This window comes from Papilio machaon, chromosome 21, assembly GCF_912999745.1.
Source record: "Papilio machaon chromosome 21, ilPapMach1.1, whole genome shotgun sequence".
NCBI lineage: Eukaryota > Metazoa > Arthropoda > Insecta > Lepidoptera > Papilionidae > Papilio > Papilio machaon.
The window spans coordinates 3,765,684-3,781,725 of record NC_060006.1 but is presented as its reverse complement, the minus strand read 5'-3'; the positions used below and the strand labels follow the sequence as shown (position 1 = coordinate 3,781,725).

Sequence of the window (16,042 nt, the reverse complement as noted above, 5' to 3'; positions counted from 1 at the left end):
AACGCGAGCCTTTGTCTCTGTTCCGAACAATGCCATGTAATTATATCGGTAACAAAATTCAATTATTTATGTCATGTTTTACTTATAATTTAATGCGTGAATAAAGTGATAATAAGATGGCTTTTGCGAAATTTTGGTCCTCTTTTATTTCTTTTCACTTTACCTTTGAGTAATAAAATTAATATAGATCTTATTAATATTATAAATGAGAATGTTTAGATGGATGAATGGATGGATGTTTGAAGGTATCTCCGGAATGGCTCTACAGATCTTGATGAAATTTAGCACAGATGTAGAACATAGTCTAGACGAACACATAGGCTACTTATTGAGTTTTATTATATCCGCGCGGACGGAGCCACAGGCAACAGCTAGTATAGTAATAAAAATATTAAATTATCAGAGAATCATTCAAATCGTACTCAGAACTCATTCACGATGTTACTCCTTATGTTTTGCAAGTAAATGTAAGTAACTAACTATAAAATGTAAGTAAATAACATGAACAAAGAATGCAGATATAATATTTTTCTCCGATGCATTAATATTAATGAAGTTGGTTTCATACTGAGAGGGGGGGGGGGGAGGGAGAAAATAATTCTCAAATAAAGATGTAGGCGTATCAGTATTACAAGACTCTCCCTATTGGGGGGAAGCCTTGAAGTGCGAGGGAGGGAGTACTTGTATTGATTAACATTTGTAAGCAAAAGGTGTATTGTTTACTTTTTTAATTACGACGCTGTACACTTATATCATTTCTATTGTGTTAAGAGCTTTATATTACTTGTTATTCATTAAAAGATATTTATTTTTATCAATTACAAAAAAGGAAAACGAGAATGGGACGAATATTTTTTGTTTTTTTTTATATCCTGTATGTTTTTTGCATATATTTTAATTTACATTAACATGATTAAAATAGCAAGGTATAGTTAAATTAACAATTTTTTTCTATTTTACATCTTTTTCTTTTTTTAGTGTCAATACACAAATTGTGGGTTTTCTTCAGTAATATTGTAGTATATTTACATAGAAATACGGTGAGGATATCATTGTAATTCAAAATCACCGCACCCTCGAGCCACTGAGACTTTTATGGTAACAAATTGCCGAAACTGTTCCAATTTAGTTGGCTATCCCCTGATTTCTGAGTGCGTTCACCCGTTTCGGGCTTATCGTGGGTGATTTCATTAAAATTTTAGATCAATTTAGTGCAAAAAAGTAATTTTTACGTATTTTTTTTATTAAACATATACTATGTAGTAACTTTTTCGTGATTTTAAAATAAAAATAATTTTACACGTTTAGCTACATATGGAGTTGGCTAATTAATTCGAAGGAGTAATTGCTAATTAATCAACTAAAGAAAATGTCAATTGACGCGAAAAGGAAATTAATTAATTAATTAAGAAAGGTTTAACTCACGTGTGATCGTCCGGTGACGGCACCGACTAGTTTCATAATAAGGAAATATAAGGAAATTAGGAAAATTTATTATAAACAGTGATCACTTTGGTAATCAGAATATCGTATAACACACTAACAATATATGCCAATAAAAGAAGCTATAAGTTCATTCCCTAAACTTACCGAGTTAAATAATTTTCGCGGTAATGATACAAAAAGATTGTACTAAAAGGCGAGCTTGCCGACAAAGAAGTAGCTCTTAAAAGAAACTTTTTTGAATTGCGAAGGGGTGTGCAATGCGAGCAATTAAATTAAGGCGATAACGACGCAGACCAAATTAAAGGGCCAAGTCAGCCACCGCAACGCCATGTTTGACGCTGACTTCCCGCGCTTTTTAACGGACGCGTTCACTGAATGCTGTTATTGACTTAATGGCCGCTGCTACTTTTTGATAATTTTAAAAACGTAAGTCTGTCATTATTTTTAATTAATGTCTTGAATTAATTCTCTAAAGAAGAACGGTAATTTTTAACTAAATCGTTACCAGGTTTCTAGGATATGGGGATTCCCCTCGATTAATATTCGGCTGAGGACGAAACTTTTTTTACTCTTGGTTCATCAAAATCTATTCTTACTTGATAAGACTTGAAGTATTTTGAGATAGTAGTGCTTTAAAGTTTTTTTTAATTTCGTGGTAAGCAATAACTTTGTAATCGTATGATATGCAGTCAGGCTGGCTGGACATTACCAGTGCCTTTGTTTGCCGGCTTTAAATAATCGATTGTTGGAGCCTTACTAGTGCCGTTATTGGATGAGCAAGGCCCGAGGGATTATTCCTTTACTTTGGACGTGACTCCAGGGACGGGTACGGGAAGATGTTGAATATTACAATTCTAGTTGAACCTTTATTAAAAGGAACTTATGTTAGAGCCGGAAGATTTTTCATAACCATATTTATCACTAGATTTGTAGTTATTTGTAGTAAAAAAGTCACCTAAACGACACATAACCTAGTGTACATTTGTCCGAAAGACTAATTAGTTTGAAAACCTAATTACCCACTTACTTTATTATGAACAAGTGATCATTTTTATTAAGCGACGTTTTACAATATTGTCAACTCTACATATGAAGTAGTATCTTTCATTCTCACATTGATAAGAAAGTAATTCGGAAAGTCGTAAAAATGGAAAGGGTGTTGTAAGGGTCAGTCCGAGAGCTGGCGTAACGTTGAGGGAGACATCAAATACATGGGAGCCAGTTTTCACAGACAAACGAGAAGTGGCCACTCGTCAAAGCTTCACACTTCGCTTTTGATAGCCCTCTGTATACACAGACTTGTGTACGTTCCTGTGACCAGACTTCCGGTGTTATTGTGGATATTCTACACGTATAGTTAAATATTGATGCATGAATGTTTGTCGAAGGTTTCTTCATTACTAATTTGAGGTATTACTAGTTATTACTGAGTTGTCTGTGGTCATTCTCGTATAGAATAGTGGTATATAAAATAAAAGCCCTGGTGTTATGTTTTTAGTTTTATTTGGATACCTAGATATTAGATTACCTAACATGGCTGTTATGAATGTTCTGTCTGCAAGATTTTTAAAAATTATGTTTTATCCGTATTCCTGTTTTAATGTTGGCAACCCTACTTAACAGCAATATCTCCTTGACGTAAGCATGCCGTAGATTTAGATGATTGTACTTTTTCCTTTATAGTGAGCGGAATAAGGGTTACATTCTTTTGCTCTTCTACCATGTTACTTCTGGAGTTTCATATTACTCCAACCCTCCTTGTAATTGTTATTCGAGGAGAGGTTTTGTATTTTTTTTTAAATTATGTAGCTAAGCGTTAGTTTAGAAATAAAGTTTTATATAGATTTAATATTACAATTTAATTTAGATGATATTTAAAACAATTTACTAAAGAGGTTGCAAAAAAAATTGTGTTTCTTTACAAGATTATACCAAATTACTCTATCATTTATTAAATGTTTGTTGGTTTTGTTTGTTCCCAATTATATATTTTTTTGTACTGATTAGGGAAGAAGATCTTATAAATTTCCAGATATTAAAATATATGAAGCGTAGCAGATTAAATAAACATCTGTTTTATTTAGAATCAGAGCAGAACTTCGACATAAATTTCATTATTCGCTTGAAAGCGCACACAAATTGAATTTATTTCAGAAAGATGGGGAGCATTTGGTTGATGTTAATATTATAATATTACAATGCAGCTTCTGATTTTATCAAAATCTATTTTTTTTAAGAAATTTCATATTTTTTACTCTAATCAACATAAAAACTTTGTTATATATGTAATATCTCTTATTGCTCACCTATCACTGGATACCAGTATAAGTTGCGTGTTGGCGTACTTGGCTCTGCGCTTGCGCACCGCCGCTAGTGCGTTGCATAGACTCGGTGCAAATGTACGGCACGGTGGACACTGCAAATGAAAAGTTAAACATTATGAATGTGAGTAAAATGGAGTGGGACATACAATTATTTCTAAGCAAAATATGACATAAAAACTGAAACCATAGATTGAGGATTGCTAAATTTACTTTTTTAAATTAGTGGATGCAGCATTAGTTAAGTAAAGTAATCGAAACACGAGTTGGCACGTCGAACAGAAGAATACCCTAGTTCTAGACGTGCCAAATCAAATGCCAGATAACATGTCACGAAGCTTACCCAATGTGCGGCAAAGTAAAATACTCTGACAGTATCCCCTGGCAGCTCTTCAAATAGCTTGCTCCCCGCTTCACCCTGGAGTTGCACTCCTCGCAGAACATCATGCAGTGGCGGTGCAGGCCAAGGAAACCTCTCACCCCCTGGGTCATTAAGTAACGCGTCCCTCACCGGCCTGCCGCGTATCACCAGGGTAGGGACACCCACAGCGATGCTGTACTTCTGAGTTAGGCGGCGCTGCAAATGGAATTCTGTGTCTGGTTATTCTAACATAAGTTTTATAGTTGTGTGTTCGGATAATAATTATTTAACTAACGTGTAAAAGCATTTGTATTTTTAAGTCAACTAGACGAGTAAAATATTGACTATCTTAAAAACTGAAATCTTTAGCACATAAGATTGCTAACTACCCTACACTTTAGGCACGTACCTTCTGTTTTCTAATGATGTTTATGGTAATATTGCAAGAAATTGATAGCAGATGACATACCATAAACAATTATTTAAAAAGTTTTTCTCTTTTCCAATGAATTCCAAAAAACTAACTACTCCAAAAACAATTACTCGGTTCATTTGTTATTTACATATAAAAACACATTTTATTGGATAAAATTTCTATTCTCACAGTTGACTGACGTGAATAAATATGCCGTGAAATTAAAGAGGATGCTTTCAATTTCTTCGCCGGATAATTTATTGATTGACAGTATCAAGCTTTCATTGCTGTAGTCAACATTGATATTATCTCATAACTAGCTTTAAGCCGCGACTACGTCCACGAAGAATTTTAAAAAATCTTAATAAGTAGCCTTTGAGTTCTTTCAGAATATGTTCTACATCTATGACAAATTTCATCCGAATCCGTTGAGCCGTTCTGTAGTTACCTTCAAACAAACATCCATCACACACATTCGCGTTTATAATATTAGTAAGAATATTATATGCGGTATCTTTAATAAAATGCGGTACGGTTTAATTCCCTGCTTAATACTTTAAAGCACTAAACAATTTTAATGCTTACTGATATAAAAACAGCTTGTTTATTTATATCAGAAAACTGTATGAATTGCCAAATAAGTGCTCTACAGTTAACGGGGACGATGATACTCAAAAACGTTGAGCCGTTTCCGTAAAACATTTTGAAAAAAAAAAAACACTTTTACGAATTTTCAAACGATCGACCTTGTTTAAAATCTCTAAAATATGTATATATAAATCACAGCGATTGTAGAAAATTAATGGAATTTTCTGATTAAAGTGTTATGTTGTGAAAACTTAATTGATTAAATAAAATCATCATTTTTATGTTAAAACTGAGTCAGACACAACTGTTTCCAATTAACATCAAATGAAACTTTTGCTCGGTTGCTTTTGCTTTGCCATTCGGAAAAATAGTATAAGTATTTTGTTAAATTTTCCCTCTTCATAATTGAAGTTTGTGGAAAATTGAGGTTAGTTATAATATTTTTAAAATAAACTTATGAATGTTACGACTCCGTGATATAAACGTAAAAATATTTAAATTAAAACAAATTTCTCATTTCAAAACTTTAGACATTCAAACAAATCTAATTTATACACATACAACTTATTTAAACTTATACAACAGGTCACCGGTTTGACTTGTGATCCAAGAATGCCACTCACGCTTAAGGGACAGATCTACAAGTCAATCGTTAGACCTGTCGTATTGTACGGATGTGAATGTTGGGCCACCAAGGTTTCGGATGAAACAAGATTGCATGTAGCTGCGATGCGTATGCTAAGATGGATGTGTGGTGTGACAAGAAAAGATAAAGTTAAGAATGTGCATATCAGAGGAAGTTTGAAAGTATCGCCAGTTATCGAGAAATTGAGGAGCAGAAGGTTAGCGTGGTTATAAACAAAAAAGTAATATGGATGGCTATAAAGGTAGAGGAAGACCAAAGGAAGTATGGATGGATTGTGTGGAAGAGGATATGCGTAAGAAGGGGGTAAATTCAGATATGACGGCTGATAGAGATGTATGGAGGAGTAGTACATACTGTGCCGACCCTCCATAGGGATAAGGGCAGGTTGATGATGATGATGATGATGATACAACTTATTTGAACTTCAAATGTTTATCTACACAATTAATACAATTGGTGTGTCTGTGTGTAGATAATATAGAACATATTTCAGTGGTAGATCCCGCAACAACATTTTGTTGGGTGCACGAATGGGCAGGGTCGACCGGTGAAATACCACGAGCACGCAGAAGACAGGTGTCAAGTCGAAGCAATTTCGCGTTCCGTTTGATGAGTGTAGTGCCGGAGGCCTAATTTTAGTCCACGTTACCTTCCCATCCTCTTACTATAAGGAAAGGATGGGAAGGGGAAGTGGATTTGACGGAGGAGCGGACGCGTAGGTAGAGTATATATACTATTTCTGCAATTGCGGATGTCTGTGGGCAGCAGTCGCTTCGCTGTTTAGTCGGACTCAGGTGACCGCTTGCTCGATTGCCACCTTATGATATAAAAAAAATATTCATGTTTCGTCCACATAATGTATTAGCATTGCTTATAACGTAAAATCTATTTTTAACATTTTTATCTGTCTCTCATAAAGGGCACGATGATAATTCCTGGCTGCATCTGACACTGCCTGCATACATGTTACATAAATGTATTACGGGTATTTCATGGTGAATGAGTCCTTATAAATATATCGTGAATGAGGTGTACCAATTAGCGCGCGCTCCACGGTTGCCCGTATGGCACGAGCAATGGCTGTTGAACTAGAATATACGAGCTAATTTCTTTACGAGTCTCTTGAATACACTAATAAATGTACTAAAAGATTTTGTGCGGAATAAAAAAATGGGGGATGCTACGATGTCTTAACATTTAGTATCCTCATACGTTTAAATAAGTTTCGTTCGAATTAAGAGATTAAAAGATTTAATAAAGGAAGCAAATGATAATTGATAATTCAATTTATTAATTAAAAACCAAAAATAAAAAAAAGTTATAATTTAATTGATATACATATATAAACCCACATGCATAAGAGCGAAAAACACTATCGTTTTTTCAATCTGGTAAAATATGTAATAGAATCTTCGGCCTCTGCCTCTTTAGTTTGTTGTTCAGTGACGGTGAACCAATGGCACAATATTTTGGGCATGTCACTAACCACACAATTTATTATGCAGTATGAAAAGTGTGGAGTAGGTATATGTAGAGTTGTATGCGTAGAGGTTTGCCATCCTTGTCGTAGTTCATTCGATAACTTATTGATATAATAAAAAATAAAATAAATTTAGGATTTCTCGTAGCCAAATATAAAACGCTGTCATTTGGTATGCGATACTGGCAAAAAGACCTTGGGATACCTACGTGACAATCGTTTTATACAATTGGTATTTCTGTAGCATTAAAGCGACGCAAGCTATAAAAAATGAAACGTTTTTCGAATTGGAATTACATATTATGACATTAGCATATCTTATTGGTATATTTAATTTAATATATTGTCGCCTCCAGACATTACATAAAAACTATATCATAAAACAATTGAGTTATGCAAAAAATAATCCAAAATATGGTAACAGTTGTAACAATATAAAAAAATAGCTAACGTATTGTGTGTAAATAACCTTAACGATCGTGAATACCAGCCGCGAAATGAAGACATAAAGGCAACCACACACTGAAGAGCTATCCAAACATGTTTGTTTTAACAGTAAGCTTGTTGATAATTAGCGCGTTATAAATAGCTCCCCAGTCGGATGTCGACGGATAACTGACGGCTATTTTAGTTTTGTTTGTTATACACTGCCCATACCTAACACTTCCGTTGTAACATAGTCAAATGTATTTACATACACGATACTATTTACTATTTGTATGATACATTTGAATGTTATAACTTTAAAAGTTGTATAAATAAGCATATTAATAATATCTTAACAACTATGATTATCTCCCAGTTCTGTTCGATCTAAGTCTCATCGCCATTTCCTGAAATGTCGAAAGTGTCAACGTCACTCTGCATAAAGCCATCTCACAGAAACGTCTCCTCTCCTAGTCACGTAACTAGGCTATTTTCCTTACTCAAATGTGCCTCAACCACGCAAATCTATTTCGCCTTGAAATTTTCAATATTCCAATAATGTATTACTTATCCTAAGTAGGGTTGGCGACAGGCAGGCGGCCGGCCGTAAAAATTTAAGCCAAAACTTTAAGCTTTATAAAACCTTGTGTGCCGACCCTACGTGAGTGGGAAAAGGCCAGGGAGATGATGATGATATTACTCCAACCTGCTTTCACCTTGTCCCCCGCATAGTGAAACTGGTACGTGTATTACTCGTAGAAGTCAGGCGAGCGATTAGTCGTGCTAGTGGAAAATAATCTAACTACTGTTTTCAAAATAAACATTGAAATAGTGTTCAAAAAAAACGCATGTGTAGTCGGTGTATTTGGAGCATGAACAGGAACGTTGCAGTCGCTCGGCTGTGAGTAATACCGGGCACAATGCGTGCCGAGCAATCAGCTAAAAGCCCGGCAACCAGACAACCCAACGTCTCCGGGGCCCCGCGATCCGGCGACCCGTTTACATCAGGCGAGATCTCTGTGAGGAAATCGAGCGAACCTTCACTTATCTGATTACTTTCTGTGTTGAAATATGACTAAATGTTGATGCAAGAATACGAACTGCTCTATATTACCGGATTTCAATTGCCAAAATATCTGTATGAAAACATAGTGTCTTCGAAGGGATGCCCATGCAAACGTAAACTAGATTTCTAAAAGTTTTCAATAAGTATTCCCCACTTTTAGTACTATTAGTAGTTCTACTACTACACTACTGCTAGTACATATGTGTCACACTAATACTACTAACGATAGAGCTCGCAACTTTTCCCGGTAGAAAAATTATTAGAACTGCAAACTAAACATGTTCTGAAGCAATGTATGTATCAGCAAAAGATGTGGCAAAAATCATTTTTATTTACACAGAAGATGCCTGCTTACAACTTGGTTATAAAAGAGCTTCACCGTTGATATAAATCTTTTCATAAAGTGCACACGAATAGCGGCCGGTAAACTTCCCCTCGCTTCGAGATCTGATAAAAGCCGATCGAGATAAAAGTCGGCAAAAGTTCGACAATATAATGAAGTAGAAGTCACTAAAGCGAAGTTTGTGCTTTTAGTTATGTTACACAGTTTTACAGACTCGAATAACTTAACGAATTTCACATGCATAGCCCATCCTTAGGACTGATAGTAAATGAATATCGGGTAAAGTTTTGTAATTTGCTATATTTGTCGAAATAACGATGCACTTTCGAGTTAATTTTAACTGACCACAATTGGAAAGAGTTTTTGAAGTTTATTATAAAAACTATTGTATCGATTTAAAAAATTCTTTCTTTAATAGAAAGCTGTAACAACCAGTAACATTAGCTATCTTTTTGTTTATCAATGTATCCAGGCGAAACCAGACTGAATTGCTAGTCAAAAATAAACGTTGTTACAAAACTGGCAAGATTAAGGACTTGTAGGCCCTAAGTGGCGTTACGGTCGGCTGAATCAATGGAGGGCCTCTCGGTTTTGTACTTTACGCTCCGGTCGCCACCCTAGCTTAGGTAAATTACTGCCGATTATGGCAACCCCACTGCGATGCTAGCGCTGTGTTTACGTTGTCTGCTTGTCTGCGGTGTTAGATAACGTAATTATATTACGCACCAGATCACACCTATTACTGGTTCATACATTTTACTGTGGAAATACGAGTTTTTGCGATATTGTAAGTATTGTGCCTTTTGTGAGATTTCATGAACGTTAAGTTAGAAAACATGTAAATATGTGTGTTGTAGTTTTGGTCTTGTAACATTGCGATTTTTTTTAATTGATTTAAATGTATTATATACTAGCTTTTACCCGCGACTCCGTCCGCGCGGAAAAAAAAAAAATAGAAAACGGGGTAAAAATTATCCTATGTCCGTTTCCTGGTTTTAAGCTACCTGCCCGCCAATTTTCAGCCAAATCGATTCAGCCGTTCTTGAGTTATAAATAGTGTAACTAACACGACTTTCTTTTATATATATAGATAGATAATTCGTAATTTGCAGCATAAGATAAAAAAGTTACTTATCGTGTGACATATACATTTATTGCTTTGTTATTAAAAAAATCTAGACGTATATTGAAAATAATAAGTCGTTATTTTTAATACGAGCAGTACTGCTCGGCAACAAAAGCGAGGGATGTAATATCTGCCTTATCGGGAGCCCTCATTGTTCCCAAGTGTCGGGTGAAAGGGAAAAAAGTGTACCGAATACGAGCAGATAGAGCCTTTGTTCTGTTTTGATTGCCCTCTCTTATGGTACTGATTTCGAATAACTCCTGCACGTGAAAAATTATATGAAAGTATATAGCATCATTTTTTTTCAATTGATACAGAAAATATTGTACGTTATGAAATATGTGATCATAAATAGTAAAAAAGTTGTCATGTAGTTGTGTTTTCATATACCTAACTAGCTAATTAATCTTATAAATGCGAAAGCTTAGATTGATAGAGAGCGTCGTTGGCTCAGAGTTTAATCACTTCATTTGCAATCTGCAGGTCCTGGGTTCGAATCCCGCCATGCCCCAATGTGTTTTTCGATTTTCGATTTACAAATGTACAGTTATCCGACGTTCTTACGATGAAGGAAAACATCGTGATGCAACCACTAGGCCAGCGTGGTTGACTATGGCCTAGTCACCCCTAACTTGTGGTAAGCTCCAAGCCCCTCGGTGGGGAAGTATAGTGAGCTGATAATGATGAGATGGATAGATGGACGGATGAATGTATGGATGGATTTTCGTTAGAAGGTATCTCTGGAACGGATAAACGGATCTCGCCGAAGTTTGGCATAGACGTAAAACATAGTACGGAAGAACACATAGGCTATTTGTTAAGTTTTTTTAAAATTCCGCGTGATCGGAGTCTCAGGTGACAGCTAATCACTAATAATATATTGTACAGGTTAAATGGTGCCGCGTGCCAAAAACTTAAGCATGTTTTTGTAGCGGAGCAAAATGGTTTTGATGGACACAAGTCTAGATCGATCTTTTTAAATGAAACTTAATAGTTATATTGGTACTAGGAGGACATGAGCGTGGAGCGAGGAGGAACTAATTTCGAGTCGCTTTTGTCGAGTTTCGAGTGTCCGCCATAATGATCCGCCTCATAATATGCCTCCTACGCCGCATAACAACTCGGAATTACTCCTCGCATAAAAAAGCGTGTTTAGGCCCGTGTTGAAAGCGTGATGCAAACGAGCGGGCCTCGAGGGCCTCTGGAGGGCTCTTGTAGAGACGTCAACCTAGCGCGGGCCCTTGCACGGCGTCTTGAAAATGTTTTGCTGCAGTCCCCATTCAGTCTGACGATGTACATTGTTATTGACATTGCTGGCACAATAAATATCACGTGTGCTATGAATTTTGTCTTCTCGATTTTAACCTTCACATAGAATTGACAAGCATTACCGAGTTAGGATGCTGATCATAACGTCGACACGTTTAGGCAATCTTCCTCTCATTTCTTGTCGATGTTTATAGATAGCATTTCGAATTGGGTATCCCTTCTTAGACCGTGAAATATCTGCGGTGACAGATAAACGCGAATCATAAAATCAAAATTCGTATAATAAGCTTACGAAGACGAAATTTTATTCCATTCGGTATATTGAACAATTTCGCTGGAACTATATTGATCGGGGGACTAAAGCCACGTTGGCACTTTAAGATAACCCACTCGGTTCACTGAATAATACATTATAATATATGGAGCGTACGTGAGTCTGGTATCATTGACCTCGCAATTCGCAATACAAGATAAGCGAATTTATGTCTCACCTCACGCACTTATTTGTGTTTTGCTTACTAGTACTTAAATAAGCTCGGAAACTAATGAAAAGATTTGTAAAATTCTTTCACTGTTGGGAAGCTACCCCCGAGTGATATTTATTACTAGAATTTTAATTTTTGGAAATATGTATTATCATCTAGTATTTTCCAAATAAATTATCTAGAAGTATAGACAATGTTATTTATGTTTGTACAAAACATATTCAACGAGTAAAGCCGGTAGACATCTTGCATTATATTAACATAGATGAGCGTGTGATACTACTCGGAGACTATTGCCAAAGATGATGTCAGTCTTGTGGGAAACAAAGGACAGCGCGGCATTACGATAGCGAGATATTTGTCAAAAATACATTCCATATTTAGCGGACTAAGGCTGAAATTTATAGTCGGTACTCGGACTTAGCTCCGACTTGACTTAGGTTTATCTTATGACAAACTCATCTAAGCATTTGCTTAAAGTTATCTCAGATTCGAATTTATAGTCGTTTTGGGCTGAGATTTTGTCAGTGTTGCCAATTTAGCATATTTTATGCAAAATTTGGCAGAATTTTAGTACGTTTAGCACATTTTTCTTCATTTAGCATATATCATTATTTTTATTACCATATTAACTTATATAGATATAAATTAAATTTAAAAATGAACATGATGCATTTTAGACGTATTCAAGAAATCACAAAGTAATCATTATATATTTTTTAATATAATTTAGTTCGGCATTCATAACAACGAGTATAGCAGATCCACTTTAATAGGCCACATTTAATACTTGGAGGACTTTTTAAAAAGATAGTATATTTAGGCATATTATAACGGGTCTTTAAGCACATTTTGAAGTTGCCGAGGTGGCAACAGTGATTTTGCTAAGCAACAGAGTTTTACAAAGTTTCTATTCGCACAATATCTTCTTGGTACTTCTCAGTATTTAGAAAAAATATATTTAAAATACATGATCCATATATCATTTAACTTATTAATTTAATCGAATAGTTGTATTCATTTATAATTTGCTATCGAAATTATAAGCAAAACGACGAAATTAACATTTTTAAATTAACACTTTTGTAAAATTATGATTAGGTATACGGTAGAACGGAACGAGATTATTTGACTTGTCAAAGTAAATGACAACGTCAAACCCATAACCTATTTAATTTTTTTATTGTTGAGGTTACTAGAGATCCATTTTATGCATTTCTTCTGGATTTTGGCTCATCTACCTGGACATACAAAGATTCTATCCTTTGACGTTTACCCTGGATCCGTATTCTTACGGACTTTCCATACTTTATCTTTCATTTGGATTTGGCTAACGAACAAACAAAGATTTTCGAATGGATTTTATTGAACGGACAATTTGGATATTGTCTCGAATAGATAAAATTAACAAGCTTGGAACATCGCATCAACAGGTAAATATGATCAGTACCGGCAATAAGTAATACTATATCGATGGGTACTTGGAATAATGTCGCAATGGATATTGCGACAGTCTTCGGGTTAAGTCAGATTCGGTATCTACGGACCTAAATACACCTTATATATTTTTTTTACTTAATTCTGATGAAAAATGACAAAAATAGAAAAATCACTTTGTACATTAATTGTTTGTTCCTGGTAAACGTTTACAAAAAATATTACTGGAACAATACGGTTATGTTGAAAGTGAAATTTTTGTTTCAATTTTAGACCAGCAATTGTAATAACGGCTTTCTTCCAGGGAATAAAACATGTAAACATTAAACGCACTATACATTACTGTCAATAAAAATAAGATATTCACGCAAAGATAAAAGATTTAAAAAAACATACAACGATGATAAACAGTAAAATATGAATACCGTCCACAAAACGCTCATCAAGTTCAAGGAATAAGAACACAAACTATGGTTACTGTATCCATCGTGTATCCTATAATACACTGAAAAAAGCTGTAACATATTATTACTGTATCAACATTCATTTTTTTTTTCGTGGAACAAAGCTGTAAGTGACTATTATGGGAACAACCTTTCGACATAAATAGTAGCAATATGATCTTTACCGATTTTTTCCTATTTGGATAAAATATACAATCTTGTAACTGCAACAGTACTTTAGGCAAAAAATAACGAACAAGGTGACATATAATTTATTTTAAGATATTCAGTGGTTTTATAGTTATTCCATAATTTCATTAAATATTTTTTCCTGAACATTTTCATTTTTACGATTGCGGCTTTATTCCCGGTACCCATCGATATTTATTTTTCTGTTAATAAAAATAATCATGTATACTTTAGAAAAAAACCTTTTTCTTTGGTATTATTTTTTGTACTAATTTTCTTCTTTCTGTTGTAGACTGTTTGTGGAGATTTACCAGGCTTAAGCCAACCTACACTGTACGTCATCATAAATAAAGTTTCAAGAAAATTGAGTCAACTTCCACCGCAATTTATACGTTTCCCTATCCACCTATATACGCAAATTGGAATAATCGGGTAGCACTAACAACCTGCATGGCCTGAACAATATTCTTAATAAATATATATGTATATTAATAAATATATTTCTTCTTAAATATTCAGAATATGGTTTTTGTTTGTTTATTTTATTGTAGCAATCCATGTCGTAAGCAAAATTGAAATCCTTTGAAGTGAGAAAGAAGTATTTGTAAGAGTAGGCAGGTACAAAATCCTTGGAAACGGAGTGGTCATCAGGTGAATCCAAAATAAATAAAAAAGGTTCAAAGTACGCACATACTCCGAAGCAACCATAACAATGACAAATCCATATTGATATAATGCCAAATGCATATTAGTAAACTCCTTCGAAATCTTAGAACAGTGGTAAACACCAGCAACAACAATATCTTTTGCATGAATGGGTCGGCTCGCCCAGTGAAATACCACGACCACACAGAAAATAGGCGTGAAGTGGAAGTAATTCCTAGTTTCGCCTGATGAATGGGCGTGTCTGAGGCCTAAGTTTAGTCCTCTTCATTATTGCACCCTTTCCTTATAAGGAATGAAGTGGATTTGACGGAAGAGTGGAAGCCTAGGTCGGGGAAATATACCCTTTCTGTCCCTCCATCGATTAAATGAAGCCAACGTATCTGCAATTACGAATGTCCATAAGCGGCGGTCGCTTCGCTATTTCAACGAATTTAAATGGTCACCTGCTCATTTGCCACCTTATCGTATAAAAAAGTAGTCGAGAAACGTGTAAGATTTCGCTAAGTCGACGATTTTGGCGACTTAGCATTTGCTAAGCAAACGTCTAAGGTAAGCTTAGCATATGACTATAAATTTCAAACTCGTAAGATAAGTCTAAGCAAAGTCCGAGTACCGACTATAAATTTCAGCCTAAGATTTAGATTCTAATATTTTGTAGTTATAATATTTAAATTTTAATTATCTGTTTTGGACAACCACTGTATAATAAATGCTTGTCTAAATTAATAAAAACCTTATTTTTGTAGTAACTCATCCTAGTTATATACAAGGTGCCATCCGCTACTCTGTCCGAGCGAAATAAAAAAAATGAGTAGCCTATGTGTTCTTCCAAACTATTTTCTACATCTGTGTCAAATTTCTTCAAGATCCGTTGAGCCGTTCCGGAGATACCTTCAAACAAATATCCATCCATCCATCTAAATATTCGCATTTATAATATTAGTAACATTTATATCTTCGATATAAGCTAGAACCATTCTATAAAATTTGACACTGGTATAACGCTTTTTCTTGTAAATTGTGGATAATTGAGAGCGTTTGTTCCAATACAACCATCGCCAGTCAATAAGAGGTATCGCATTACAACAGTGCTGGAACAATAACCACTATGCGCATACGAGTACAATCTAAAATGCAACTCCCCATGGTATTCATATGATATGGGAACGAGATGAGCTTTCAATGCATGTTATTTTTATCACATACTTCATATGAATGTGATAGGTACCAATTTATCTTACCATTCCTGACTTACTGATGAGCGTATGGGAGATGGGGGACAAAATAAAACATCATATAAGACAATTGTCTTCATTCATTTACACCAGTGATCAA

General features: G+C 35.0%; 1 protein-coding gene across 1 annotated transcript in view; it reads right to left on the bottom strand.

Moving 5' to 3' along the window:
- LOC106721729 (nucleoredoxin-like) overlaps positions 1 to 16,042 on the bottom strand; it is a 35,427-nt gene that overhangs the window by 8,606 nt on the left and 10,779 nt on the right. The window contains exons 2-3 of the mRNA XM_014516772.2: positions 4,111 to 4,344; positions 3,753 to 3,862 (exon numbers count right to left, since the gene is read on the bottom strand). Coding sequence (XP_014372258.2) covers positions 3,753 to 3,862; positions 4,111 to 4,344 — 344 coding nt within the window. The remainder of the gene's footprint in view (positions 1 to 3,752; positions 3,863 to 4,110; positions 4,345 to 16,042) is intronic.